General features: G+C 37.9%; 1 protein-coding gene across 6 annotated transcripts in view; it reads right to left on the bottom strand.

Annotated features, from left to right (window-relative positions):
- Positions 1-22,174, bottom strand: part of Vps13b (vacuolar protein sorting 13 homolog B) — a 529,582-nt gene that overhangs the window by 500,972 nt on the left and 6,436 nt on the right. For all 6 annotated transcript variants that reach the window (XR_003845462.1, XM_021217240.2, XM_029548110.1 and 3 more), the window contains exons 3-4: positions 17,921-18,064; positions 4,389-4,509 (exon numbers count right to left, since the gene is read on the bottom strand). Coding sequence is in view for 5 of the 6 variants with exons in the window: in XM_021217240.2 (XP_021072899.1) it covers positions 4,389-4,509; positions 17,921-18,064 (265 nt within the window). In the remaining variant the exon portion in view is untranslated. The remainder of the gene's footprint in view (positions 1-4,388; positions 4,510-17,920; positions 18,065-22,174) is intronic.

The raw sequence follows: 22,174 nt of genomic DNA, 5'->3' as shown, positions 1-22,174 counted from the left end.
TTCTTCCTGTTTCATGTACAGTTGGTATGGCGTCTCATACCTATATTCCTAGCTACTCTAGAGCTGGGCCAGGAGAAAGAAGAGTTCTAGACTTGTTCTTCATAACAAGAAATGATCTCAAGAATTAATTGAATAATTCACAGGAGTGCAGCAATGTCACTACATGCTGTATGTGCCATGCATCCAAAGAAGAAAAGTTTCTTTTAAAAATAATTCCCATCTCTATAGTCCTTTGTGATAAAAATATCTAAGTTACATGTCAGAACAGAAAGCTGGGAGAAATGCTGCCAACTGATGGATCTAACTGCCCTTGCTAACACAGAACCTGACACAGTACAGGAGAAACATGAGTGCAGTAAGAAAACAGAGACTGAAAGGAAACTGAGGAACGCAGGGCTGCTGGAACAGACTGGTAGGCTGATCTCCTTGAGTTCTAAAGTAATCTGTTCTACATAACAAGTTCCAAGCCAATCAGTGCTATATGGTGGGGGGCAACAACAACTACAGGACTGGAGAGATGCTTCAGTGAGTAAAGTGTCTGCCACTCAGTATAGCAGCCTGAGTCCCATGGAAAAGGAGCCAGGTACTGTGGCACACACATATCTGTAACCAGAGTTGGGGAAACAGACAGGTGTATCCCTAGACCTCCACAGGCAGCCAGTTTGGCTGAATCGATGCACACCAGTCTCAGTGACAGACCCTGTCTCAAAAGGGTAAAGTGGAGAGCAAGAGAAAATCAATACTGACACTGTTAACTTCTAGCCACTATGTATACACATGCATGTACTGCATATATGCATGCACATTTCTGTACTGCACAGAAGTGCAAGAAAGAAAATAAAGAACACCGGATAAGGATAGCAAGAGCCTCAGAAAGTAAAAGAACTAGCCTCAGAAGCCTAGTGACCTGAACCTGACCCTGTGACCTACATGGTGGGGGGAAAAGACAATTCCTCTAAGCTATCCTCTACACATGACTTATGACACAAGTATAACATACATGTATACATAAAACAAACAAGCAAGCAAAGAAATGTAATAAAAATGTAAATTTTAAGTTTTTTTACACAAAGTGACAAAACAAAAATAAGATGGAAAAATATTAACCTCAATTATTTATGAAATATATGGAACAGCAGTTGTTCACCTAAAGTTTTAAAGAAAGATTTGTAATAATAAAAATAAAAAGCAATGCAGTCATACAAGAATTTTGTCACCTATGCTGAAAACATTAAAATTACTCATACATTTTAATTCTACAAATTAGTAAAAATTACTTTACGGAAATTAAGACATGTAAGTAAGGATTTACCTACCTATATGTCAAATATTTTAAAAATCTGAAAATGAAAACATACTAAAGAAAAACAGATTAAACTATAGAAAAAATACTCAAATGGCTACACTAATTTTAAAAAATGTAAAATATACTAATGTCCTGGAATCATGTTATTAGTAGACCAAGAAAATTTTCCAGGTAGCAAAACAAAGTGTGTGTGTGTACAGTAAAATGCAGTTCCAATTGTAGGTAAGTACTCTACCCATCTTTCCTATCGAATATAGCTATAAAACCTAGAAAAAGTACATGGAGGCCACAGCTACTTTCCCACTTTGAAAATAGTAAGCAAGGCTGGGATAAGAATAAAACCAGAGCTCAGAAAAGATAAAACTAAAACAAGAAATGTAAACCAAAACATGTCAATAGTCACACGCTTCTGATCACTTGCATGGTGTCAGAAAGGGTGGTCTGAGCTACACGAAATTTGTCAAGACTCAAGTTTATTAGCGCACAGCCACATTCATTACTTTAGTAATCATTTATGGCCTGTTTCATAATATTATCAGAAGACTGGCAAAAACATACTATGTTTTAAGTGTCCTTTCACAGAACATGGCCACTTATTATGCTACTGAAGATCAAAGACGATTAAATTATAGTTTCTGGCCCAATTAGTACATAGTTTTGAGGTTAACCAAACCTTAAGTACTTGCATTAAAGTGTGTGTCTGTATGTGTGTGTATGTGTGTGTGGTATGTGTTGTGTATGTGTTGTAACACATCTGTACATCTACATAGCAAAACACAAATTTATCTCTAAGCTTCCTAGCATACAATTTAAAAGAGAAAATATTTCATATTGAAAAATTTAAGTCAATTAAAAGACTCTGACTGTAAACAAAGCAATACCCTTCCAATCAGTTAGAATCAATCTCTTCTGGCCTTCATCCATTCAGAAATATGACATCAATCACAGCACAAGCACATGCACATACACATACACAAGTTTCCTAAGATCTTACTTTTACATCTTGAGGTTTTTCTACGCTGAGGTATTTATTTAAAAAAAAAAAACAAACAATGACAACAGCAACAACAACAAATAAAAAATAAAAAAAACGCTTACTGTTACCCACTGAATTGCTTTAACAATGTACTAACTGGTCAAGACGCACAATCTGAAAGACTGTTCTAGATACAGCTCCTGCTTTTTTTCCTGGATTTTTTCCCCCCTGCGGTTTTTTTGTTTTTTGTTTTTGTTTTTTTTTTTTTTTTTTGGATTAATAGTTAGAAAGCTATTAATCCAACAAAACAGTAGAACAAATGCCTGTCTACTGACAACAGCAAGACTTTTCTTAAAACTCATTTCTGGAGACGCTGGTAAGATTATTCCTTTGTTAAGAGAACTAGCTTTATTCCAGTAGAACCCAGTTCACACCCTGTAACTATGGGCCTTGGGCCCTCTTCTGGCCTCTGCAAGCAGCAGGAACACAAGCAGTGCACAGACACACGAAGGCAAAAACCCATATACATAAAAAATTTAAATATTAACATTTTAAATCATTTTCAGATGCATATAAATGTTCCAACTTCAAAACTATAAGCAAAGAGACATAACTCTGCACTAGGAAAACTAGAAAGAGGAGTTTGCCTCTATCATGAAAGAAATCAAGGCAGAATAATAGGTCATCCTTTAAACAAACGATCACTGTTTATCCAATCTGATTCTCAATTTTTCCTTTTTCCCTCTTTAGCAAAAATTAACTGATCCGCTTCCCAGGATTTGGCCAACAGATCCAGTTGCTTAACAACTTCCTAACTTTGCAATCAGGGTAAAAAGCATATGGTAAGCTCAAGCCACCCAGGTAGAACATAGCTCTGTTTTATGGCACTGAAAACAGCCAACTGTCATAATTCTAGTGGTATAAATCCTAATGCTGGTTCTGAAGAGTTATTAAATGTCTAGAATCCCAGTTCACAACAAGTCAGCCTTAGAAAGATTCTATCTGAAGTTAATAAGTAACATTTTGAGGTCTTTTTCAAGAAAAACAAAATACTGAACAAATCTTAGTTAACCTACAACTGACAGAAAGGAAGATGATAGAAAAGAGGACACAAGAGACTGGAGCAAAAGGCAAGTTTTATACACCATGAAGGATGCTGGTATTTAAGGAGACACATGGCCAAATTTGAGGAAATTAGGAAGCTACATAGTTAATAAATTAGAATCAACTACAGTTTAATTTACAATTTAATTTTTTCCAAAGGAGTAATTAGTAAGAAGTTAGAGAAAGTTCTGGAAATATATTAAGCAAATTTGGAAACATTTAGAAATATATTGTGGCACTGTCTTCAGCTCAAAAGAACTGAAAGCCAGATAGATTGCCACCTTTGCTAGACAGTTATATAAGCAATCAGCACTAAGTTGCCCAGAGCACTTGCTAAGGACGCTAATCTGGAGGGCAATAGTAACTGAACAGAAGAGTGTTCTGAGAATGGCAGGCTGCAAACTGTGCCTAGTCTAACCTCTGACATTGGCAGGATTAAACTAACAGAGAACCTACAAACCTAGGCACAACAACACAGGCACCAATCTCTACTACAATGCACAAAAACAGAGACCAATAAAAATTTTAAAAACCAAAGAAGTGACTAACAGTTGATTGAGAAGGCATTTAACAACAATGCTAGCTTCAAATAACCTTTTTCTTCATGAAATATTTGCCAAGGAAGTGTTTGTTTGCAATTCACTACCATCTCAAGTAAATTAAGACATCAGAAGGTAATAAAGGTGGTAGCTAAGGTTTCTTTCAGCTACAGCTACAATATCCTTTCATCTTTCTGGTAACTTTTAGAGCATCCAGTCAGCTCTCAGCACAAAGCAGAGCAAGGAAACTGAGTCTTTGCAGAGAGAGGCTCATCCTAACTTGCTGCAAAGAATGAACCAGATCTGACTGGAAGCCATCTGTGACCGCTCTGGACATGACATGTTCCTAAGCACATGTGCACATGGCCTAAACATTTTATGACAGCAAATAATACTGAAGATGTATATTCCACAAGCACTACCACATGGTCAGTAGTAACAGCAATGTCAACATTAGATTTACCTGGTGGTAAGTCAGGGTCTGCAGGAGCAGCCTGCTGAATTCTTCGGGGTTTTATGGATGATTTTGTGTTCTCAGCAGTGCTACGGTTGGTAGAATTAGAACCACAGCTTTCATGGTCATCCTATTTTTATTTTAAAGGAAAAAGAAACACTGATCACATTCAAGAACTAGGACATTTTGGTCAGCATATGAATTTATGATTACTAAAAGTGGTTAGCTCTGACAGTCTATGTAACCAATTTTCAAATTTTGCATTTACAAACAGCACTTAACAATAACTAATTTCAGGTCTGAAGAGATTCTCAGCAGTTAACAGCACTTGATACATAACATGAGGACTGTGAATCTCAGCCTACACCTGACAGGCCAAACACGGTGCTGCACACACCTGAAACCGCAGCACAGAACGAAGAAGAGACTGAAAGATCAATGGTGCTTCATGACAGCCAATCTAGTCAAAAACTACAAGCTCCAGGTTTAGCAAGAAACCGTCAAAGGAATAAGGTGGAGTGAGAAAAGGAACATGCAATTACCCTCCAATGTATACACCACGTACACATACATCTTAAAGCTTCTTTCTTTAGCGGGTACCAAAACAAATTATCTGACAATATCCAAAAAATTCTTATTTATGACTTTACAAAACTATAAGACTATTAATAGAAAATGTTTAATGATTTCCATAACCAAACACAAAATAAATGGAATTAATGAACAGCTCTTTGGCTTATATATTAAAATTCTAATTAGTTAGAATCAAGTAGTCATCTTATTTATCTTTAATTTTATTGATGTCACAATTCTTACAATTTTTGCATCTGACATAAAATGCTTACTAAATTGTTATTGGTATTAGATATAAAACTTACACTGCTTTGATATGGATATTGTTAAAACTTAAGTTGCATATTTTTATTTAGCTCCCTATTTATAAAATTCAAATGAGTATTAATTTTATGTCCTACATTAACACTTATATAACTGTTATATGTCTTAATTGGTGGACTTATTTCCTAAGATAAATTAGTTATGCCTATCCTGAAGGATTTCAAAAATCTATCAAAAACACATGTAACTAGTTCCATGCACTATTTTTTCTTTATTTTTTTAAAAGTAATAGAAAGAAGACAGTCGGTCCATTTGAGAAAACATGGTAAGTTGGACCTTAAAATTCACTACACACACACACATACCTACTAATTAAATGTAAAAGGAAATAGATATAAGAAAAAAATAGCTAAATAAGGTATCCTCAACTCATTATTCTCCTTTTAAGAATAAAAGGACACACTTTTAACCTACAACATGCAAACGGGTCATGAGAAAAGTACCCACACAAAGGTTAAATGATAATGCCCTGCCCTGCCATCACTTCACTATTCAATTATTATTATGACATTTATAATAATAATGGGGAGAAAGTTACTTTTTATTTCACACACAAAAAAGATTTAAAACAAAAACCAATTGCTAAATTTGCTGATCTAATTGTACTAAGAGCAAATAAAAAGTATGAAAAGACCTTTCAAAACGAAAAATCCAAGGGCTGGAAAGATGACTCAGCAAAGCTGTTAGGCTGGAACCCCTGCTCTTCCCCTGCATAAGCTGGAAAACCCTCTCTGCCCTCCTTCCCCTACTCAGCACACACAGAGGAAACTCAAGCTAACCAACCAGTCTTCATCACTCCTCATCTCCTTGGTTCCAGCAATCCACCCAAGAGTGCCCCCCAGGGGCTCAGTTTTTGACCACATATGGTCACAATCCCAGCTCCGAGCTGGCACATCATCATTCCTCACCTAACCTCTATAAAGCCCCGTGTGACTTCACTGACCTCCACCTGAGATTGGTGAACCCACCAGAGAGCCTTCTGATAAACCTGAATTTACCTACTTTTAATCTAATCTAATCTGGCCTATATCTGCATCACCAAGGGAGAGAAAATGCCTATGAAGCTGCTTTTGCAGGGGACCTGGGTTTGATTCCCAACACCCACATGTCTGCTCACGACCGTCCATAATTCCAGGTGCAGAAGCTCCAACACCCTCTTTTGACCTCTAGGGCACCAGGCATGAATGTGGTGCACAATATACATGCAGGAAAAACAGCCATACACATAAAATTAAAATAAGTAAATCTCAAATATATATATATAAAACAAAACTTCAGCACTGGATATATGGCTCCATGGGTCAAGCACTTGCCACACAAGTGTGAAGACAAGAGTTTGCATTCCCAGCACCTACCAAGAAACCAGACATCACCAGGGCAAGGTGACTAGCAGAGTCAGCAAGCCCCAGGTTTAGCAAGAGACCATGCCTCAGTAAATAAACACTAGAGCAGCAAAGGAACACAGTTGGCATTAACACCTGGACTTCACACATGTGTGCCCGCAAACACACACACACACACATACACACACAAACAAAACACAGCACCCACCCACACAAGAGCCACACAAACAATACAAATAACACACATATGCATTCAATAAAACCAGAGAAAATCTTAATTCAGTAACACAAGAGAAATATCCCCCAATAAAAGGTGAGACTTTTACAACACAGGATAATCTCAGATACTAGTAACACATTAGGGAAAATATTGTCTAAAACTTCATATACACAAAAGCCAAAATATTGGACACTATAAACAAAGGCAACCTGCAAAACACTTTTGTTCATCTTTAAGATAATTCATAATAATTCCACAGTGTTTCATTCTACAGAACAACTTCATAATTCAGTCTTTACAATGGCATCCTCCGTTAGCTGGGGTTATGCTTCAGACCTCAAATACTTGAAGCCTACTACTATGACCAAACCTAACTATAATTACCCTTAGTTCAAAAAAACGAACTCAAAATGTCCAGTTAGAGACTTCTGCACAATATTAACATTAAAAGCACATTATTAATTTTTTAAACATGTGTTTGCCTTAAAAGACTAGAAGTAAAACATGTTCATTAAAATCTGACATGAACTGAAAAAAATCTTACATGAACTGCCAAAAATAGCATAATTATGAAAATATTTAACACCAAAACCATTTGAAATTACAACCTGTATCACAGTGATGTCACAATAAGCATTCCAGCCAAAAGTCACTCGATGCTACCATAGTCCAATAAATCTGGTATACAAGAGATGGCAAACATTTTAAAGCAAAAGAAAGAAGTTACTTTTATCTTTATAATGTTATTAGAAGCAAAAGGGAATATGGCAGACTAAATGAGTTTCCACTGAGTTTAAAATGAATGATGCATATGCGCAAGCATGCACGAGCACACACACACACTGTTAATAAAGCTTCTCTAGAGAACTTTGGAAAGACAAAAGCAAACTTAATACACTTAGAATAAACTTGAAATTTTAGTACATATACAAATGGGCATTAATCATGATACTCAAAAAAATACATGCTATGAAACAAGCATTACCAAATATGTGAATACTTTCTTTACTGTAGTTAAGAAACTGATTATATACATATTATAATTAGGTAAGAATCATTTTGGTAATTAGAATGTTTTGACTTCAACTATCTTTTTAAATGTCTCAATTACAAGTAGGCTTCTAGTCAAACCCTGCCTAATCTAATAAAAAATAAAGCAAAAATAAAACTATGAAATAGCCAGGCAGTGGTGGTGCAAGCTTTTAATCCCAGCACTAGAGAGGAGAAGCAAGCAGATTTCTGAGTTTGAGGCCAGCCTGGTCTACAGAGTGAGTTCCAGGACAGCCAAGGTTACACAAAGAAACCCTGTCTTGGGGGGGGAAAAAAAAAAAAACTATGAAATAAATGTACTATATACTAAAACTGCAATTGCTTCCATCATTATTTTTTAATTCATCTTGTGGTTTTCCACGAGTAGGAATTTCTTTGGAATATTACAAATTTTTATTCAATGAAAACCTTCAACTTCAAATAAAGGAAACCATGTTCTCAAAAATACTTGTCAAGAGTATTTGAGATAACATTTAACCCCAAAACATTACATTTCTATCTCTCTTATTTTGGGTTTCAATTTTTCCAAAATGTCTGGAAAGCATATTTCACTGTAAAAGAATGTTTTCTCTTGGGAATTACATATTTCTGAAAACACTGCCCTTTGCTCCTCATTAAACAAGCAAGAATGTATTTCTTCCCAACAGAGGGAAATGAGGCCAGGACTGAATGCAAATAGATCATTACTCTCATCAGACAACTCATGGCTCTAGGTAGCAGACTGTACCCTTGGCCTTTACAGGTCTAGTCAACTAAAGCTTGAAACCATCAATTAGCAAATTCACAAAGTTGAGATAAGATTGAAGACAAAACTTAAAATAGTTAACTGGATCACTATAAAAACAACAACAAATTAAAATACGAGAAAGTGTTGAAGAGAGAAACTGAATAGTGGAATGAAGAAGTGATGTGCACTGTGCTTTCTGGCACCAGACTCAGTGAGCAGAAAAGAAATTCTGAGACACTGAAAAGATCTTGGAAATAAACTAATACAACATTCATTTCCACCCTCTCAGGTAAGAAGTACTGTGGTAACTCTCAGGTCATAAGGCATCTCAGTGAGCACTACTGCCCCTCGGAGAGCCAGAGAGCAGAGGGACTCCGGTACATGCTTGGGAGGACAAAACAGAGCCAGGGAAGAGAGTTTACTAAGCCTCACGACAAATATGAGAGCCTTGGAGCTGAGAGAGAGCTCTGAAGTTAAGAGCACTTGCAGCTATTTCAGAGAACAAGAGTTCAGTTCCCAGCACCCACATCAGGCAGTTCACAAATAAAAATAACTTTTAAAGTGGAAATCTCTGGCTTACCCCTAAATACTGAGAGCTGTATCAAACTTAATTCATGGGTTAGAAGCTTAAGCCCAAAATTCATGTAGTGATGTTTAAGCATAAAACAATTAGATTTAGATGAGGTCATGATGATGAGACCCACGTGTTAACAGTTAATCCCCAGTTCTGCCTCCCAGCCCCATGCTCCCAGGCCCACCTTACTTAGGGATGGTACCACCTACAGTGGGGTGGGCCTGCCCACATCAATCATTAATCAGGAAAATGCCCCCCAGAGAAACTCCCACAGGCCCATCTGTTGGAGGCATTCCTCAATTGAATGCCTCTCCCAGGTGATGCTGAGTTGACAAAAGCCAGTACAACTGCTTGTCATACAAGGAGATGACCTGAGTTCAGACTCCATCACCCACATAAAAGCCGGACAGTGGTACCAGTGCTTGGGGGCGAAGACAGGCAGATCTCTGGCTGGACAGAATAGCCAAAATTGTCACGCTCTAGGCTCAGCAGAAGATTGTCTCTCATAAAATAAAGTGGAGAGCATTCCAGAAAAGACAAAACTTCACCTCTGACCTCAAAAACACAAGCACAAGTGAGTGCACCTGTATACATACACATGCACACATGAACACACACAAGGGATTATAAATATTCACAAACATTCCTAAACAAAATATTGAAACTCTGAAACTGATTCAATTCTCGTTCTCATTACTCTTATGCCATTCCCTCACCCCAAAGGACCATCTGTTTTTAATGCCCCAATGCAATCAATGACTCTCCTACATTCTCAGGATCCAAAAGACAGTGGGCTGTGATCTGACTTCAATATCCATCCTAACTTTGAAAACAATGCCGATGAGGCCCGCTAATTTCAAGCTTGAAAAACAGATTTGAAGTGGATTCTGGTTGTCAGCTGATACAGACTTGTGATGTCTGCTGAAGCAAGGCCAGAGAGAGGACATACGATGTTTAGAGAGTGTGACTAGGACTCAATAGTCCGGGACAGCACTTGGATAGCTAGCCTCACAGCGTTTCATTGGTCTCTGGTCTTAACTGATCTTCACTTTGTTGAGAGAGGCACAGCACAGCACTTCTGGCTTTCTGGCTGGTTCTGGCCACTCCCAAGGCCTGATTGTGAATTGGCTATGAAAATATTTCTTCTTAAACTCCATACTATCCTGGGAGTGGGGTGAGTTTTCCTAAAGAATATAATTTTAAGTAAAATATTAAAAGTTTAAAAAGGGCATTTCCAGAAGGTTTATCTTACTACCAAATATAACTATATAGGAAAGGGGATCAGATAAAGGTTCAGAATCTGTCTAAGTAAGTCCCAGTATTTTAAACTTTGGGTTTCTAATACAAAGAAAAGGATTTGCTCTTCTGGTAATATGGCTGAGAAACCAAATGGAACACTGAAGGAAAAGAAATGCTAGCAACAAAGTACAAAAGGAATTTTGAGCAAGGCTCAAGTGGTGGGTGAGAATGAAGATAAACCATGACTCTACTTGGGATCCAGAGGTTACCAGAAATGAAAAGAGGATTCAAATGGTCATACAAACACTGACATGGATGGGGGGATACCACTTTTCCTAAGGATATTTAGCTAGGGATTAAATAACTGGGAATGTCAATTCCATGATTGATAGGCCTTCACTGAAGGACCTTTCAATGTCTTTTCTTTAGTCTAAGCCAATGGTTCTCTGCCTGCCTCCCTTAGGGATAACATGACCCTTTCTCAAGGATCACCTAAGACCACTGGAAAACACAGATATTCACATTACAATTCATAACAGTAGTAATTACAATTATAAAGTAGTGATAAAAAATAATTTTATGGTTGGGGTCATCACAACATGAGGAACTTTATTAAAGAGATGAAGCATTAGAAAAGATGAAAAAAAGAAAGAAAAGAAAAGAAAGGAAAGGAAAAAAGAAAAGAAAAGAAAAGAAAAGAAAAGAAAAGAAAAGAAAAGAAAAGAAAAGAAAAGAAAAGAAAAGAAAAGAAAAGTTGAGAGCCACTGGTCTAAGCTGTTAGGAAGAGCCACTTAATTGACATCTGTTCCCAGCCTCGTACAAGGAAGACTCTACCAATGATGCAGTCCCTTCTCTGACAATCAGTTGTTTTAAACACTCCACGATCATTCTGAAGAAAATCCTCTCCAGCCTCCAGGACTGCTGAAATCAGATGTCTGCAGCCATGACCATTCTGAAAGCCTTGCTCTAGTCAACACACAGGCTTAAGAAGACACCAAGCATGACACCTCACTGAACGCTAGACCCTGCTCAACCTTCAGTTTTCTCCCCCAGGTCAGAAGCAAAAGCCCCTCATCAGAGACTAAGAAAAAAAGCTTGTGATGTAAGTGCCATATGAGGCTTATGACTGATTCATGATCAAAGCTTATCAATAGTGACTATGTACAGCTTGTGATACACATGAGAAGGCCACGCATGCCTGTTAGAAATTGAAAGGGTAATATAAACCCCATTTGTCTCCAGTTTGAGGACCAGGCCTGATTTCAAAAAAGGCCATAAGACACCAGCTTCAGAAATAGACCAGAAACTAAGTCATAAGACACCAGTTTTAAGAACAGACAATAAAATCCAAAACAAGATCATAGAACCCTCTCCCAAAGAACAGCCTGGGGATAACCACAAAAAATGGAGAAATATCTTGTCTCAGAATGGGCCATCTGCACTGGGCAGATTTATTTCATCACATGGTTGAATGCTCATGGCATAGGAATGAAGATAACTGGTCACCTGCAACTCCCTAGCACCCACTAATGAAATTTTAGATTACCTAATCCTTCTAGAGAGTTGCCCCCTTCCCTATAAGAAGGCCTGTGTCTGGGGTCTCCATGTTAAAGAATGGTTGGCCCTCGGATGCTGGTTGTTTCTGCAGAATAAACACTCTTTGTTTTTCATACTATCTGAGTCTGGGGTCTTCTTCAGCAATTTTTGGACCCTTACGAAATGAAATCTGAGGACAAGCATGGCATACCCTATTTTTAGCTATGTAAGCAAACTATGTCTGTCTTATCTGCAGGCTATTTCTCAGTCTTGTTGGAATAGCCAGGCTTCTCAAACAAATCAAATCCGATTTCTACCCCAAACACTTGTACCCAACCCCCACCATCCTTAACCCCTTATCCCAGTGTTGCAACAAAAGACCCAAATAAGACTTCTCCTAAATAGTCTAATTTGTTTTTATAATTTTTTTAGCCCCCTCTCTTGTTCTCACTGTGTGTGTGTGCCTGAGTGCAGGTGCCTTCTGTACAGGAGGTCGCTGGGTCCCTAAAGTCACAGTCACCCCATATGGGTGCTGGGAACTGAACTCAGGTCCTCCACAAAAGCAGTACATGCTCTTAACTGCTTAGTTATCTTTCCTGCCCCACTAGACTTTTTTTTCCTGTATCACAGGCAGAGGGGATGACCCAGTAACAGCAAGGAAAGACATGCCTGTTTTCAGTCTAGAATTACAGCAGCATCAACAGTAAAGGAGGTGGCTGAGAACACAAGACACTGCAAAGGCTGACAACAAACTACTGAAGGAAGCAGTTCTAAAGAGACAAGATTATAAACTCTGGTCACAGGAAAAAGTCCAGAGATGCTATATAAGAGCCACTGTCTTGACAACCAAAGCACAGGGGCCATAACACTAGCTACTGTTCTTGACACCCAAGCTAAGTGCTGTAACACTAGCTTCTAGGTGCTAGCATCTAAAACCTAGCACAACACATGAAACTTAAAAGTTATTAATGTGTGGTTCAAAACCTCAGAATCCCAAGTCTCTACTTTTCAAAACTAAGAGCTATGAGACAGACCCTGGGTATAGAAGGCCAGCCTATTACTCTCTGGCACTCAAGAGCTGGGAGAAGCCAACATAAAAAAAGGTGTTACTTGCCAATTTGATTCCCACCTGAAAATGACAAAAGGACTATAAGGCAGCCATTTGTTCAAGCAGAATACAGTTACCAAGCTCTATACATGAATGAAATCAATAAAAAAGCCACAGTTCTTGCAAGAAATTAACAAAGCTGAACAAAAAGAATGTCAGAGGAAAAGAAACGTCACACAATTTGGATGAACATGTCTGGCATCACTCAATATCAATACTGCAGGGACTCTGTACCACAAAGATACTTGTTATATTGACCTTCAGTGAAATCAAGATGTGAGCACATGTGCATGCATGTACAGAGATCCAAAACTTTAAAACCTAGTTTAAGCTCTAGTTATATGGATATCACAGTATCTATTTGAGGGTTAAAAATGGGATCCTGCATCCAGCCCACGGCAAGGACAGGATGTGGAAGTCTGACTGTGCCCGCAGACCCCACGCTGCAGGGGTGGGGAAGTCCCTGCAGAAATGCTGGCGATGACTTGGGGTCCCTGGGCTTACACAGAGGCTAAGGAGTCCATGTTCTTAGGCTCTCGGACATCCCAAAGGCAGCAGCAAAAGAGCTGAGAACAGAATGGGGAGCCGAGAGGAAAAGGGCAGGAGGCAGGAGTACTCTGGCTGGATCCCTGGCTGGATCCCTGGGGAGGAGAGTCCTTAGCTTGGTCAGGGCAGACAGCTTAGCTCAGTGGCTGGCAGCCATGGCTGGAGCGCAAGGAGGCCTCCCATCAGGTTAGACAGCACTCATTAGGGGAAGACCTGCTCTATTGCTCCAGCATGGCAGTCCATGGTTTTAAGGTGTTTACTGAAGACAAAGAGAATGAGAGAGTAGGGAAGTAGAAGCCAACTGTGGCCACATGGAGAGAGGGGTGAAGGGAAGGTGGGGATAGGGGGAGCAGGAGGGCAAGAGAGAAGCAAGAGGGCAAGAGAGAAGCAAGCAGGAAGCAGGAATAAGAGTAAGAGAGAGGAGGAGGGGCAATCAGCCCCTTTTATAGTGAGCCAGGCCTATTGTTGTTGTTAATAGATGCAGTTATAAACCTATCTTTGTATTTGGAGTTACATGGTGTTTTTCTCATTATCTTTTCTTGCATTTTTAGATGCTATGAGAATTCTGTATGAACTCACAATTTCTGATTTGGGTTGTGGAATTACCATACTTTATTGACTTTCTCATTTCAGCTGGTGTAGGCTAATGACCACCTTGGTAATGAGAGAAACACAATCCAGTTTCTGTCTAGCTTGCTTATTTCAAGTCTTAAAAGCAAGAGTTTACTGCCTTTAGGGAAGGGAGCCCTTGACTCTTGTGATAGGCTCTGCCTTTGCTCTGCTAGAGCAAAGCTGAGGGGAGAGAAAGTGCATGTTTCATTGGTACTGCTTTTGTCAGTCAGGAATTTTGACCCTTCCCATCTGCTCTGACAGATTCTCTTAAGTTAGGCGTGTTTATTTGTGCTCTGAAGTTTTTGCCTGGATAATAAGATCAAATCAGTATTTTATAAAATGTCTTCAGCTTGAATTGTAGTTACTTTATACGTTTGAAATGAAGACAAATGGCTTAGAATACTGGTCACCATCAATCTCAGAACTTGAGCCCATGGCTTGTTTCGTGAGAGTTTTAAGACGTAACCATGTTTATTTGATTGCTGCTGTGTGAATGAACTCATACTTTAGCAGCGCAGGTGAGGAGAAGCGGCAAGCTCGGAGCATTTAGTGCCTGCCTTTTTACAGCAAAAGTCTTGGTTTAAAGTTATATAATTATTTAAAAATTTCATTAATTCCATATAAATTATAAGTAAAAATACCATAGGAATTTCTATATCGATGATTATTAAATATTAGACCTTATACATATTTGAGTTGATACTTTATTGACAAGTTACTGTATATGTTATATTAATATTATGATAAGACATGATTTAGAAAGGTAAATGTTAGATTAACAGATGTAGGACCATGAAAGGCAGCCTGTTTTCTAGCTGAGCTAGGTTTAAACCTTGGAGACCCAGCAGATTAATCTGTAAGGGACGAAAGCAAATTTGCCACATGCTTCCAGACACTAGGCTCCTGATACGAGGCCCCAGCTTCATAATTCTGTGGCCATCAGTTATGTAGGCAACACCCCAAGCTCCTGGTATTCTATGCATTACTAATGAAGTTTCTAAATGTCAAAAATAGTTTTAAGGGAACACCAAGGTAGTCTTCATTTTACCTAAGTCAGTGTGTTTACTTTCACATCCTACAAGTTTTGTAATTATGTCGGGTGATGGCAGTGCACCCTGGCAGTGGTGTTGCACACCTTTGATCCCAGTACTTGGAAGGAAGAGGCAGGCAGATCTTCTAGGACAGCCAGGCTACACAGAAAAACCCTGTCCTAAAAACAAACAAACAAAGTCTTCGAATTACAATAGACTACAAATACATTCTGGGCAGTTGATTACAAACCTTGTTTACTATGAATCACTACAAGTCTCTTTCCCGCAGGGGCCTTTGCAGCAAACAAAATGCACTGAGTAAGGCTTTCAGGTCAGTGCCCAGTAGGCAAACCACAGGTGTTAGAAAACCAGCCAAAACTAGCCAAACCTTCCTGGCAAACCTGGTAACAATGTGTGTTAAGCGACAATTAAGGCTTGGCCAGCTCATAGTCATACTTTAGTATGTATGTCATTCAGTACCTGTTTTCTAACTTTAATATCCCAAGTCTTCTCTTGTATGAAGCTCTGCTTGACTGGAGCCCTTCAGTTGTACACACACTTAAGATTTTTTAACTTTATTACAGACTACTAGTCAAAGATTAAAGCCTGAAAATAGTTTTAAATATCATGAAAATGTCATTTCAATTATGATTTTTGTCAAACTTTAATTTCAATCATTAACATAAACCTGAATATTACTCACCAGAGGTGTATAATGCTAAATAATTTGTCCACATGTCAAATGCTATTTTCAAAAATTCTTTCTCCGCCAAAACTTTAAATGTCTGTAAGAAACACTTGTTTTGAGAGTGGTTTGCTTATGATAGTGGACCCTTTGTTGTACATAACACAAACTTCAAACCTAACTATTGTGCAAGGAAGGACTAGGATCAGTCCTGCAGGAGTCATCTGCGTATACAAATACTAGTTGTAGACTGCACTGAGTTGTCACTACAGAGCTGATGCCACAGCCCCTGCAATTAATCAGTTGGAAGCAGTCTCGTTTAAAATGTGGGTCTTATAGAACATCTGGCCTTGAAACTTCTACTTTCCCGCTGAAAAAAATACTTAGTGTCAGGGTAATTTTCTTTCTTTTAATGTAGAGCACCACATGGTGATCTCACCAAGTCCAGATTTAAAAAAAAAACTTAAATTCAAGTAACAGATGATTGATTAAAGACTATTAATTACTAAGTATAACTATAAAAGAAAACTAGGTGGCAATATAACTAGCTACAGATTTATAAATAAATCTCAAATACTAGAATTTCACAAAATAAATTTTTGTGAGAATGTAACATTGGCCTATTATTCCAAGAATCACATTATTAAAGTGTGAGTGGATAATACAGATTTGAAATCAAAGATTACATAGATAGATAGATTGATAGATATGTAAGTAGGTAGACAGGTAGATAGGTAGGTAGGTAGAGATAGGAGTCCAATGAATTACTCGAACAAAGTACTTCAAATAGAAAATAATTTTAATAGTTTATAAATAACCCTAATTTCACAGAAATTAAAGTTCTATTTAGGATATACTAAAATTGTCTTACAGTTCTTATAAAATGGCATTTCAATCATACCTGTCAATTCTCTTAAGACTGGAAAGCAATCAGGCAATGGTAAAGCAAATATATCCAAGTATAGTCCCAACACAAAGGAGACTGGGGCAGGAGGTTAGTCAGGGCCAATCATGCCTACAGAGCAAGCTCCTGTCTCAGAGAACCATATGACTACAAACCAAGTGTGCTGAGGAAGCAGCAACGAGACTGAATGGCACACACACCATGTTAGTGCAGGGTAAGTGGGGAAATTTTTTTTTTCACAAGTGTGGTATTCTAACCTACTCCTCCCTAAATTCATATAACTTGGGCTGGTAAAACTTAATGTAAATACTGTAACTTTGCAAAAATCTCTAACAGACAAAATAAATAGACAGGCAGACAGACTGACTGACTGAGTGACTTTGAGTTAACAAGAAAGCTCAACCAGTAAGAGTATCTGCCACCAGATTTAATCGCCTGGGTTCAATCCCTGGGACTCACAAGGTGGAAAGAGAGAACCAATTCCCACAAGTTGTCCTTTGACCTCTATATGTGCATATGGCACACATACATTCCCACAAACAATTCAGTAAACTTAATTTAAAAACCTTAACTCACACAAAAAATATGATTCTGAAAACAAACCTTCAAAAACAACAACGAAATTTGGTATAAAGATGGATGTAACTTCATCTTCCCAAAAGAGATCAACTTTCTGATCTAGGTATGTCATGTAAGTAAGAAGTCATATACGACCTCTGCAAAAAATTCAAAACAAGTTTTTACCAAGTTTGACTAGAATTAGGTCAACTAGTAAAAATCTCATTAAAAACTGGAGTTGATCGGGCCTCTCATTTATTCTGAATATAGGTAATGAGAAATTTAAATGATCCCTAGTACCAAGGGAATCTAACTAATCAAACTTTATATAAAAAACACCCTTTAACTGCTTTATCCAAATTTAAAAACCATCTTTTTTAAATCATGTGACTTTCAAAGTCATACGGAAAGTATTCATGTAAGAGTTGACACACCACTCAAGCTAAGACATGACAAATTATATTACTATGGAAAATAATAACATTAACAAATAGGCTCAGCAGTTTCTTACCTGTGTTCCATCTTTAAGTTTCAAGATGCATTCCATTGTATTGATGGTAATTACCACAGGTTCGGAGCCCAATTTTGTCCATGGTACATGAATTCTCAGTTCATGGATATGGCCACTTAAAAAAGTGAATGGTAATTTCAGTTCCTTAAAACATAAAATATTAAAAAGTTAGCAAATACTTGTGTTTTTATTTTCATATATAAGTTCATTTCTTTTTTTTTTAACAATTTAATTGCATGGCTCAATATCTTGCATTTTAAGACAAATACTCTTTTATTTCTGTTAAACTGAATATACAATTATTGTTCCCCTAGGCAACCAACGTTTGCTTATTACTACAGTTTCACATTAATAAACAGATGGTGAAAAGACAACTTTGATTGTGAAGATCTAATTACAATAATAAATAAAATAATTTATACAAGTTTCCTTTTTTTTCCCTTTTTCGGACTTTCTATGAGGATCACAGCATTAAAGCCCTACAGGCTGGTTCTGGCTTTACCTCAGGAATGACTCTAGATTTGTTTTCTTTTGATATAGAAGCAAACTTTGTTTTTTAAAAGTGCCTGAGGGAGAAGCTAGACTGTACCCCCACCAGGTAATGCACTAAGTGAACAGCATACTCTAATACCCCTCAACTATCTTCTGGGCAATTTATAATAGTAAAACATGTAATAAAAAGTCATGGTTATCAGACACAGGCAATATTACCTTTCCCCTCATTTAATTTCACTTCAAAGTGCTAACTGCAAACTAATGACTGGTTTCTGATGAGAGTTGATAACTGCTTTGTTACCAGTGCGTTTTTGTTACCACTTTAACCACATTCCCTTTAAAAGTTAAAAATCAAAGACCTGTGGTGAATTTTCTTGACTCTGTAATGCTTTGCTCCGTACCCTGCCTCAGTCAGCTCCCACTGCCAGCAATGGGTTAACCAGCACAACCACCTCCCATAATCTTGTATCTGGATGCTGGTCATGGTCATAAACTCCTAAGTTAGTCTTTCTGAAAGTCACTGCTAACGTAAGCTGGACCGTGTTGATAATATAACCTGAATTACAACCAGACCAGCTTGAATCTGGACAGAGCTGTGTCTAACTACTTATATTTAAGCTTTGGGGATATAAGCAGCTGCATTGACTGCAACTCCCTCTTGACATAAAACCTAACAAGTCTGGGCAATTCACACTTCATGTCTTCCATCATAACACATTGTTATAGAATTGGACCTCAGATGATCTACTGAAAAGGAGGTAAAAGTAACAGCAGCAACAATGTGCATGGCTTAAGCATGGCAGCTAAGTACAAGCCAGAGGAATGGCAAACCAGAACTCTTGGGATGGCTCCTTTCTTTGGAGACAATGTAGTCACAAGGTGGCTTCCTGAAGTACCTGTTTCTAATAATCTAGTGACAGTTTACTAAGTCTTCAACATCCTTTGAGTCTTCAGAAACAGGACTGCCCAAAGATGATCCAATTATATTTGATTCTTCATGATGATGCTGGAATATGGGATCTGTTAGTGTTGTCAAAGGCAAGACAGATTCAGTATCTATAACATCAGATGCCTGGATAAAGCCATGAGGTGAAGGAACAATAAGTACTGTTTCATCATCAACTGTCTGATGAACTTGGTGCACTATGGTGGGAGACTCTAAATCCTCAGTAACATAAGCACTGGCGAAGTCAGAAGGCGGTTCTTCCTGTATAAGCTCATTTCTTAAAGAAAAATGAATTTTAAAAAAACAAGGGCATTATTACTTCTACTCAAAATTACAATTAACTTGTTAAAGCACATGTAATTATAAACTATTTCTTAAATGTGCTATACAAGTCACATTTTAAAAGTTATGTAAATTCTCCAGGCTTCGGCTCCCTACCCCGCCCACTATCTGGGGTCCACACCACAGGTTTGGGGTCCACACCACAGGTTTGTAAGTGCTGGCACAGCAGCACTCACAGGAGCTAACAGCAAGACACGAGCCAGCCAGCAGGACATTCTTCTTAAATCCCAATATACCTCAAAAAGTCTTCCTAAAACAAGTAGGAAAAGAGGCTTACCTGGAGATAGAAAACTCCAGATAGACATGACCTGACAAAACAGAAACTTCACGAACTACTTCGTTGCACCTGATTAAATATTCAACCTTGATATGATGTGGTCATCATTTGAAATGCTACCAATTACTGTCCACTATTATTGGGCAAAAGTTTAAAAAGGAAACATAAACTTGGCCAAAATCACTTCATATTAAGCTCACTTCTAGACACAATTTTTTGACAATTCAAAAACTACATTTGCTATATCTGTATAATACTGCAGATATTTGTAAATTTAATAAATAAGAAACATATAATTTTTGCCTGCATACTTGTTTCAGCAACATAATACTGCTAAACACAGGCCGTACATGCAAGTGGTCGAAACCAGTAGCTGTGGAACCGTCAGATGGGCTCACAATCCTGTCTCTGTCAAATACTAAGCCAGTCTCACCGAACAAACTGGCTCGCATGCCATTCATCATCTGCAACTTTGGGTAAGAATAATAGTTTTGAGTATTAACCAATTCGTTTCTTATAAAGCGATTAAACTCTGTCTTTCTCACACAGACCCACACTAAGGATGCTAAGGAGGGCTAATATTATGACTATTGCTAGTATTTAAGTGTGGACTGAATGTAAGACTACAACCAGCAGTTTTTTTGTTTGTTTTTTGGGTTTTGTTTTGTTTTGTTTTGTTTTTTGCCTAAAGCCAGACTACTAAAGTTTTGTTGTTGCTAGCCTTTACAAGTAAGTGTATCTCTTTACAGTAAGCTTAAAGATGTAATAACTTCTTCAAATACAGTTCCACTAGCACAAGATTATATGCTAATCAGTGTTTACAACACAGGATTACTCAACACTGCATACTAAGCACAATTCTCAGCAAAACCCCTGCATGTAATCATTTAACCACAAGATTAAAAGGTAAATACTATCATCAACCTTTTAGAATGAAGAATCTGAGGCATGAGGAATTGGGTAATTTCACGAAATGAAACCACAAGGCAAGACAGAATACAAATCAAACCAGATTCCAGAGTCCTTGCTATTAATAACTGATACTGCTGGTCATCTACCTCCTTTCTAGCACTGACTTCAATCACACCACTATGTAGCTTCTAGGACAATGACTGTTTCCACCTCTCGCACCTCTTGACTTATTTGCAAAATGTCTAACCAAGCTACAGTCTATGAAAACAAATCAGAATCTTTCAGAGAAAAGATACCTTGATTAAATTCTACAACTTTGTGTCATCAGAATGCAAATTCATCAGCTGAGCTACTAAAAACAGAAGCAGCTCTGTTAGCAAATGGGATTCTAAACCATTCAAGTCATGGCAGTGGCACAAATCAAATTCAACATTTAGTAATCATCTGATTATCAGCAAGACCGTTTATACAAAGTATTGTGATAAATAAGAACACATGGAATTTGAAAAGGGGAAAATATAAATGTTGATTATTTTAAGAACTAGACATTGAAATAACCTAAACCAAATTACTTCCTGATATTTCTACTTCTTGAAGTATAATCCTATATCTTAAAAGTGCTGCTGTTACAACTCTTTGCTGGAATATTTACACATTTCCTCAGAGCTGACGATGAACCTGAGGTAGTATGAGTGGGGCTCTGAGCTTGATCACCAGAAGTACAAGAAAGGAAAAGGAGTGCAGAGGTACTTCCCTAAAAAGGAATGGTTATGGCAGGACAGCGGATATTGCTAGTCAAGGTTTAAGTTGATACATCTTTGGGGGAATGAATCACCTATACTGGAGTGAACATTTTGGAGATGCAGCTGTCTTTGATCATCCATTACTCCCTAAGTCAGTGGCTGTCAACCTTCTTAACATGTGACACTTTAATGCGGTTCCTCATATCATGGTGACCCTAATCAGAAAATGTTGTTGTTACTTCATAACTGTTACTTTGCTGCTATTATGCATTGTAATGCAAATATCTGATATGCAGAATATCTGATTTCACCCCTGTGAAAGAATTGTCCTACTTACCCTTGACCTCCACCCCATCCCTGCCCCTTACCCCCACCCAGCAAAGGGTCCTAACCCTTAGGCTAAGAACCACTTTCTATTTTCTTTTTTCTTTTTTTTTTTTTTCTTTTTTGGTTTTGGTTTTTCAAGACAGGATTTCTCTGTGTAGCCCTGGCTGCCCTGGAACTCACTCTGTAGACCAGGCTGGCCTCGAACTCAGAAA

Source organism: Mus pahari, chromosome 17, assembly GCF_900095145.1.
Source record: "Mus pahari chromosome 17, PAHARI_EIJ_v1.1, whole genome shotgun sequence".
NCBI classification, from domain to species: Eukaryota; Metazoa; Chordata; class Mammalia; order Rodentia; family Muridae; genus Mus; species Mus pahari.
This window is presented reverse-complemented; position numbering and strand designations above follow the sequence as displayed.